This window comes from Convolutriloba macropyga, unplaced genomic scaffold, assembly GCF_964194025.1.
Source record: "Convolutriloba macropyga unplaced genomic scaffold, txConMacr16.3 SCAFFOLD_342, whole genome shotgun sequence".
Classification (NCBI taxonomy): Eukaryota; Metazoa; Xenacoelomorpha; order Acoela; family Convolutidae; genus Convolutriloba; species Convolutriloba macropyga.
In genome coordinates, this window is record NW_027453660.1 from 1 (window position 1) to 9,536 (window position 9,536).

The 9,536-nt window shown below is 40.4% G+C and overlaps 2 protein-coding genes across 2 annotated transcripts; both read left to right on the forward strand.

Moving 5' to 3' along the window:
- Positions 1-251: 251 nt before the first annotated feature.
- Positions 252-1,748, forward strand: LOC142358458 (uncharacterized). Its single transcript, XM_075409853.1, has one exon. The coding sequence runs from the start codon at positions 252-254 to the stop codon at positions 1,746-1,748; it is 1,497 nt and encodes a 498-aa protein (XP_075265968.1).
- An 84-nt stretch (positions 1,749-1,832) lies between these two features.
- On the forward strand, positions 1,833-2,747 carry LOC142358457 (uncharacterized). The gene is made up of 2 exons (XM_075409851.1): positions 1,833-1,956; positions 2,242-2,747. The coding sequence occupies exons 1-2, from the start codon at positions 1,833-1,835 to the stop codon at positions 2,745-2,747; spliced, it is 630 nt and encodes a 209-aa protein (XP_075265966.1).
- The last annotated feature ends 6,789 nt before the right edge of the window (positions 2,748-9,536 follow it).

Below are 9,536 nucleotides of genomic sequence, written 5' to 3' on the forward strand. Positions count from 1 at the left end.
CAACAAACTACAACACACAAGACAACAACGAGACAACAGTAACAGCCAACTCGACAGCGGATAACTCAGCAACCAACAACAACATCAACACTAGAGCAATTGGACAACAGCAAACATCCGTTAACAGAAGTTTACACAACGAACAACAAGAAACTAGCAATTCCGCTCAACGTGACAACCTCAACAGCTTTTGGTATGATAGACTAGCTTACTCAAGCAGCCTAAACAATCAGCGGAACAGAGTTACTAGAATGGGGGATACACAAACATTCAATCAGCCAACAGAACAACCACAACAGTTGTCAACAACGTTATCACAACGAGTTCCATTCTATACGCCTTATGTGGAAGCTCTTCCAAAGATGAATCTTCAGAAGTTCAACGGTGACCCGAGCAAATGGGCAGATTGGTACAGCCGTTTCAGTTTCATGATTGGAGACACTCAGCTCAGTGATGGACAGAGGATCGCCTATCTACAGGGACTTGTAATTGGAAAAGCCAAAACATCAATTGAAGGATTTGCCTGCAACGGACACCTGTACAAAGATAAAATAAACGAGTTGAAACAGCGGTTTGGGAACCCAAACGTCATCATCAGCAACTTGTTGGAGAAACTCATCAACTACAGGCCACCAACAACATCTCCTGCTTGGACAATTGTATATTTTTCCACATTCATTAACACCATGACAAGGACACTACAAGAACTCAATTTCGAAGCCGATCTCAACAGCACGACAATCTTGAAGCATGCAACCGACAAACTACCTTACAGTGAAGAATTCAAATGGAATCAGTTTGTTTTACGACGAAGAATTCAGCAGCCGACACTTGCAGACTTCAACCAATGGATTAAAGAAATAGCAGAAGCACATGAACGCTCAACGCATCAAGGACGAAGCAATACTAGTCTCAGCACAAACAGTGATACAAATCAACGAAATTTCAACTTAATTGGAAACCGACAATTTCATCAACAACCAACTCATCCAAACAGGGAACAACAGCAGCAACAACAAACAACACAGAACATAAACAACTTTAGCAACAACAATAACAAGAACCAGTATAACCAGCGGAGCACAACACAAATGTTTCAAGCAACAAGAGGAAACAACAGCAACAACCAGCCTCTCCCTTGTGTCTTCAACGACGGTAATCATCAGTTATTCCATTGCCCAACGTTTAAAGCAAAGACAGCAGACGAAAGACTACAAACAGTTTATCAGTTGAACCTTTGCAGAAATTGTTTGGGAGCGAACCATCGAGCCAACAACAGTCCTTCAATCTCTAATTGCAGGGAGCAAGGATGCAGACAACGACACAACACTATGTTACACGGTGCCAACAGTAGATACGGACGAACACTGACCTCAATTGTTCTACCAAACTCTCATTCGGAAAACTCGAGAGGAAGTGGTAACTCATTTGCAGTCATCAGCAACAAAGATACAACCACAACAAAGGACACGACAGCAGCAACTAAAACAACGAATCTTCTCTATTTCATGCCAGTTATTTTACATAACAAGGAGAATAAAGTTCGCACATACGCCTTCATCGACCCAGGAAGCAGCTTGACAATACTTCTCTCGAAGACAGCCAACGAACTACGCCTTCAGAAAGAAACACGTCAACAACTTGTCTTGGAGGGAGCCAACGGAACAGACACAAAATCGTGTTACACAACGTCAACAGAAATTTTGAATTTGGAAGACGACGAACGCTACAACCTCAAACAGATATAAGTTGTGGAAAACATCAATTTGCCAAAGCTGAGGGAGCACCCGGGAGACATTACCAGAAAGTATGACCACCTTAGACATGTCAATATGCCAACTCTGGATAATCTCGAAGTCACAGTATTGACTGAACAGGACAACATTAACCTTATCTCACCAGTCAGAGTGGAACAAGGACCATCATCAGCATCATGCGCAAGTCTTTTCAAACTTGGTTGGAATATTTCTGGACCTCATACAGTATTGGATGACAGCAAAAACACAACATTCAATGCATCATACTGCTTTGTTTTGCAGCAATTGCCTCGAACAAGACAATGACCTCAACCAAAAGTTTCTCATTTGTGGAAAGCAGAGACAATTCCATTGGAATCCAAAACCAAGTCAAATGATCCGGAAGTTTTGTTGGCCACCATGATACTTAACACAACATGCGTGAGACAAAGAGATTGACGTTATGAAACGGGACTTCACTGGAAATACGACAGCATTTTACCAGACAACCGGCCGCAAGCCTTGACTCATTTGAATCATCTTGTCAACAGACTACAGAAGAAAGCTGAACAGTACAAGAAATACAATGAGGGCATTCAAGCAGACCTGGAAAAAGGTTACATTGCAAAGGTAACTTTCCATAGACAGAAAGATACAGGATGGTACATACCACACTATGATCTTGTCAGCCCAAACAAACCCGACAAGATTCGAAGAATCTGCAATGCCAAAGCACCACAAAGCGGAACAAGCCTCAATGACAAACTCTTAGCTGGACCTGACCTCCTCGGGAATATGCTTGGAATTTTGCTACGATTCCGACAGGGAGCCATCGCCATCCAGGGAGACATCGAAGCGATGTTTATGCAAATCGGAGTACGACAACAGGACCGACGTTATCTACGATTCATGTGGAGACAACCCAACAGCTCAGAATTAGAGGTGTACGAATACCAGCGACACATCTTTGGAGCCAGGGGATCACCAGCTTGCGCAAATTTTGTTTTGTAACAGACAGCCAAAGACGACATCGAAGATCACCCAAAATTCTCTAGAGATCTTTCAGCGGAAATTCTATATGGATGACATGGTTGCATCTTTTAGCGACACCTTCACAGCTTTCACCACAGCCAAGGATGTCAAGGATACTCTGAAGAATGGTAAATTCAATCTGACAAAATGGTGCAGCAACAGCCGTGAGTCTTGTGAGCAGATGCAAGATGATCTATGCAAACCAGTGGAGGAGCTCTTCAGTAAAGGCTTTCATCAAAGAGTACTTGGAGTATACTTGAGCTTAGACGAAGACAAAATAATGTTTAAAGCGAAAGACAGAAAGAACCTAGACAGGAAAACATGGACTCAACGCAAGTTTCTGTCTTTTGTGTCAAGTTTCTACGATCCTTTGGGAATCATATCGCCATTCCTCATCCGAGCAAAGATTCTACTGCCAGAACGGTTGAGACATGGACGCGAATGGGACGAAGCTATCAAAGGAGACAATGGAAAGTCCATCATGGATTGGGTAGAGGAAACGGAACTGTTAGGTACGGTAGGGTAAACAGGTTGGTAAGTGGTACAGGACTTGGGGACACAATGGAACTTCACGTATTCTGCGAAGCATCATCGGAAGCAACAGCAGCGGTAGCATACATCAAGACAAACAGCAACCAAGGAACCAAAATTCGTTTTCTTATGGGAAAAACAAGAGTGGCACCCTTACGTCAAACAACAATTCCCAGACTAGACCTGCAAACTGCACTTTATGCAGCAAGATGGAAGAAAACAATCGAGGACGAAATGGATTTCAAGTTTGACGTATTCTTTTTATGGAGTGACAGCACGACCGTTCTCAATTGGATAAAGAACTTCAAGTTGAAACACAAGATGTACATCGGAAACCGAATTTCCGAAATAAGGGATCTCACAAGCCTTAATCAGTAGAACTACGTCAATACTAAGGACAACCCAGCAGATCAAGGAACGAGAGGACTTAAAGTAACAGAGATGACAGAAAAATCTCTTTGGTTACCGGGACCACAGTTTCTTCTATCTTCTAACGACACTTCTATCTCAGACCACCTAGAACGATAATTTCTTCAGCCTTAGAACCTATTTGGACTTTCTCACTCCCACGTAGGCGCTCAATTGATTTGAATAAGTCCTTCACTATATTGAAAAACCAAAAAGAACGCTTTGTTAAACTGTATAAAGAGATTATTTTGGGTGAGAAATCTGACAACGTGTTAAGTTCTTCTATCTCAGACCATCTAGAACAATAATTCTTTTGGCTTTAGAACCTATTGGGACTTTCCCACTCCCACGTAGGCGCTCAATTGATTTGAATAAGTCCTTCACTATGTTGAAAAACACATTTTGTTAAACTGTATAAAGATCGTATTTTGAGTGCGAAATCTGACAACGTGTTAAGTACTTCTATCTCAGACAACCTAAAACGATAATTCCTTCGGCAATAAAACCTATTTGGACATTCCCACTCCTACTTAGGCCCTCAATATATTTGAATAAGTCCTTCACTATATTGAAAAACAGTTTTTGTTAAACTGTATAAGGATCGTATTTTGAGTGCGAAATCTGAAAACCTGTTAAGTACTTCTATCTCAGACAACCCAAAACCATAATCCCTTAGACTTTAGAACCTATTTGAACTTTCCCACTCCTACTTACGCCCTCAATTGATTTGAATAAGTCCTTCACTATATTGAAAAACACTTTTTGTTAAACTGTATAAAGATCGTATTTTGAGTGCGAAATCTGACAACGTGTTAAGTACTTCTATCTCAGACAACCTAAAACGATAATTCCTTCGGCAATAAAACCTATTTGGACATTCCCACTCCTACTTACGCCCTCAATTGATTTGAATAAGTCCTTCACTATATTGAAAAACACTTTTTGTTAAACTGTATAAAGATCGTATTTTGAGTGCGAAATCAGACAACGTGTTAAGTACTGCTATCTCAGACAACCTTTAACAATAACCCCTTAGACTTTAGAACCTATTTGAACTTTCCCACTCCTACTTACGCCCTCAATTGATTTGAATAAGTCCTTCACTATATTGAAAAACACTTTTTGTTAAACTGTATAAAGATCGTATTTTGAGTGCGAAATCTGACAACCTGTTAAGTGTTTCTATCTCAGACCACTTAGAACGACAATTTTTTCTGCTTTAGAACCTATTTGCACTTTCCCACTCCTACTTAGGCCCTCAATTGATTTGAATAAGTTCTTCACTATATTGAAAAACACTTTTTGTTAAACTGTATAAAGATCGTATTTTGAGTCCGAAATCTGACAACGTGTTAAGTACTTCTATCTCAGACAACCTAGAACGATAATCCCTTGGGCTTCAGAACATGTTTGGACTTTCCCACTCCTACTTAGGCCCTCAATTGATTTGAAGAAGTCCTTTACTAGATTGAAAAACACTTTTTGTTAAACTGTATAAAGATCGTATTTTGAGTCCGAAATCTGACAACGTGTTAAGTACTTCTATCTCAGACAACCTAGAACGATAATTCCTTCTGCTTTAGAACCTATTTGGACTTTCCCACTCCTACTTAGGCGCTCAATTGATTTGAATAAGTCCTTCAGTATATTGTAAAGCACTTTTGGTTAAACTGTATTAAGATAGTATTTTGAGCGCGAAATCTGACAACGTGTTAATTACGTTTTTTTAGACCACCTAGATCGAAAATTAGCTCTGCACAACGCAGACACAACCCACTCTATGGGTGTACACCGGGCTCAATTAATTGCTTTGCCTCACCACAGGAGGCTGAAGATCACTCGGTGAGTGCTGACACACACGACCTACAAAATTGCCGGGCTTGGTCACAGGCGGTCTTGAGCAAAAAAAAAAACAGAGACACGCATTGCTCAAGCCGTCACTGTGTTGCCCAAGAAAGAGCGCTACAAAAAAAAACAAGGCACTCGATGAGTGCTCACAGGACTCAAACAATTGCAGCGCTTCATCACAGGAGGCTCAGAGCAAGCACAAAAAAGAAGCTCAGTCCATCACTGTGAGCGCTGAAAAGCAAAGGGAGCACAACGTGCGAACTCAACATTTGAGGGTTGAAGATAGCTGTTGTTGCACGAAACAAACAAACAAATGCTCTAAAAAAGAGCATTATTCTTACATGAAAAGAAACTTAAACACAGAGAAACACAGAAACACACCGAAACGCAACAAAAGACGCCCGCAAAACTCGCCCGCATCGCACGTACGTCCCCATCATGAGGTGCACCAAAGCCCAGAAGTGGGGTGAGCCGACTAAACGGCGTCTCAACGGGACAGGGGGCAAAATGGGGTCAAGTTCCCTGGCCAAGTTCTCTAAAACGGATGAACAAAAAAACGCCCTTAGTACAGTTTGTAGCACTGCTTAAGATACGCATCATATTAAAAAATGAGCACAATCGGTCCACTCTAGAAGAAGTTATAGCAAAAAGTAGGTACGGTACCAAATGACCAAAAAAGCGAGGTGACCTGACTTCAGAGCTAAAATTGGACATTTAAACCTGAGAAAACGCTACACAAAGTATACATATTCAGAATCTACGTTAGACGGGCTATTCAGAACACTAATTTTGTAACCTGAAGTAACAAAATTCAAAGCTTCAAAACTGGTGCCAGGTGGTGTCATTCGCTTCTGGGGCTAAAACGGAGGGCAAGTTTACTGGCCAATTTCTCTGAAACGGCGGAACGAAAACGAACGCCTTTAGTACAGCTTGTAGCACTGCTTACGATACGCATCATATTAAACAATGAGCACAATCGGTCCACACTAGAAGAAGTTATAGCAAAAAGTAGGTACCCTGCCAAATGACCCAAAAAGCGAGGTGACGTGACGCCAGAGCCAAATTTGACTATCAACATTCCGTAAAACGCTATGAAAAATATATATGGGGATACTCCCCATTAACTGAGGATTCTAAAACACTAACACTTATTCCGCAAATCAGCTGTTTTGTTGTACCTGAATTTGGGTCACCCAGAATAGCCCAAAAATTCGACTTTTTTCAAATTTAAACATTATTAACTTTCTGATGCGACCGATTTGAGAAATCAACCAAATACTGCAAGCAAGAAGGGTTTAGTGCCGACAAAATGCGACCACTCCCGTTTAATTTGGTCCAGTACTTTAGCAGATATTAACAAAATACTGACTTGTACCCCATTTTTTGGGCTAAAACCGAAGCCCGAAATCTCCGGAACTGACGTTAAACAACGTGAAACAGAGTTGCCGGCGTATTTGTGGGTGTGATTCTGGTCCACTTCGACGTTCTGGGTCAAGTAAAACCTTCATGAGGAGGTGGGAAATTTTTTCCCACCTCCTCATAAAGGTTTTACGTGACCCAGAACGTCGAAGTGGACCAGAATCACACCCACAAATACGCCGGCAACTCTGTTTATCTTTGTTTTACGTCAGTTCCGCAGATTTCGGTCTTCGGTTTTAGCCCAAAAAATGGGGTACGAGTCAGTATTTTGTTAATATCTGCTAAAGTACTAGACAAAATTAAACGGAAGTGGTCGCATTTTGTCGGCACTGAACCCCTCTTGCTTGCAGTATTTAGTTGGTTTCTCAAATCGGTCGCATCAGAAAGTTAGTAATGTTTAAAGTTGAAAAAAGTCGAATTTTTGGGCTATTCTGGGTGACCCAAATTCAGGTACAACAAAACAGCTGATTTGCGGAATAAGTGTTAGTGTTTTAGAATCCTCAGTTAATGGGGAGTATCCCCATATATATTTTCCATAGCGTTTTACGAAATGTTGATAGTCAAATTTGGCTCTGGAGTCACGTCACCTCGCTTTTTGGGTCATTTGGCAGGGTACCTACTTTTTGCTATAACTTCTTCTAGAGTGGACCGATTGTGCTCATTTTTGAATATGATGCGTATCTTAAGCAGTGCTACAAGCTGTACTAAGGGCGTTCAGAAACGTGGCACTGCAGAAATTATAGAAGACAAAACAAACATTCATGAAACTCTTTCCTGCCGTTTATTAAGTTTCGCAAAGTTTCGGTTAAGTTTAATATAAGCGTTTCCCACACTTTAGCCCTACTAATAATTCTGGATCGAACAAGTAATTTAGGAGCCACTGGGGTTTCTGAAGTGAATATCAATGATGAAGTTTCAGAAAAAACGGTTTAAAGGACTTTAATTTCTTCAAATGATAACAACAGGAAACGCAGTGGTTTTAAAGTGGACCAACTTGATTGCAATCTCTCTTCCTTATGTATTAAATCAAAAACTATTCTTTCTGCACAAAATAGATCTCTGGAAAACTGAATTACACTAATAAAGAAGCAGTAATGACTTAGGGTCCTCATGTAGCTTCCATTTTTTTAAAGTCTTTCAGATTCAGATTGATAGAGGTACAGTTAGTTGTTTTGTTGATAAGTAGGCAAGTGCTTTGCAGAATTCTATCAACATGAGCTCATTGTGTTGGTATTGTAATCGTCAGGCACTTCCGATAAATTTTTTACCCTAATTCGGCTTGGTAAAAAAAAGTTATGGATTGGTAAAATTGTAAAAAAGTCACCAATTTAGGTGAGATTGGAGTCCCCAATAATGGATACCCCAAAATACCTTAGTATCCCTACATATATTAGTTCGCTGGATTCCGCTGATAGTGGTGAGTATCCCCATTTGTATTTTTTATGTGGTTTTATTGAGTTGAGTGGGTCAATTTTTGCTCTGTAAGCGCCGAACCTCGATTATCGGCCATTTTCGGCTATTTCGGCGGCGACATAGTTGAAATTTTTTGTGTCAAGAATAAGTATTGCATTGTTTTGGATTGCTCAGTAGATGAGGAGTATCCCTAAGTACACATTGTACTATTTTTGTACAAGTTTTGATGGTTTATTTTAGCGAAACTTGAAACTTGGTAATCAAAATAGGTCATTTGACCAAATGAATGAGTCAAGTGGTGTTTTCTTGCGATTGAACAAGTCTTTGGGCGTGCTTTTTATGTTTTCTGAGCAGTATTTAGGTTCCTGAAGCTATTTGTATCAATTAAAGGGGTTAACTCAACGATTTTTTTGTCACGATTTCATCAAATTTCTGTGGATGTTGTTTTATGTCAAAACACACAAAATATCAAAACCTTCATGGTGAGGTGGGAAATTTTTTCCCACCTCCTCATGAAGGTTTTACTTGACCCAGAACGTCGAAGTGGACCAGAATCACACCCACAAATACGCCGGCAACTCTGTTTCACGTTGTTTTACGTCAGTTCCGGAGATTTCGGGCTTCGGTTTTAGCCCAAAAAATGGGGTACAAGTCAGTATTTTGTTAATATCTGCAAAAAGTACTGGACCAAATTAATCGGGAATGATCGCATTTTGTCGACACTAAACCGTTCTTGCTTGCAGTATTTGGTTGATTTCTCAAATCGGTCGCATCAGAAAGTTAATAATGTTTAAAGTTGAAAAAAGTCGAATTTTTGGGCTATTCTGGGTGACCCAAATTCAGGTACAACAAAACAGCTGATTTGCGGAATAAGTGTTAGTGTTTTAGAATCCTCAGTTAATGGGGAGTATCCCCATATATATTTTTCATAGCGTTTTACGGAATGTTGATAGTCAAATTTGGCTCTGGAGTCACGTCACCTCGCTTTTTGGGTCATTTGGCAGGGTACCTACTTTTTGCTATAACTTCTTCTAGGGTGGACCGATTGTGCTCATTGTTTAATATGATGCGTATCGTAAGCAGTGCTACAAGCTGTACTAAAGGCGTTCGTTTTCGTTCCGCCGTTTCAGAGAAATTGGCCAGTAAACT

Bases quoted from the DNA above. Each gene is read 5' to 3' on its own strand.
- LOC142358457 (XM_075409851.1), top strand. From the start codon at position 1,833: ATGCCAACTCTGGATAATCTCGAAGTCACAGTATTGACTGAACAGGAC. The intron at 1,957-2,241 runs GTTGGAATATTT...GCATTTTACCAG, and splicing joins CGCAAGTCTTTTCAAACTTG to ACAACCGGCCGCAAGCCTTG.
- LOC142358458 (XM_075409853.1), top strand. From the start codon at position 252: ATGGGGGATACACAAACATTCAATCAGCCAACAGAACAACCACAACAG.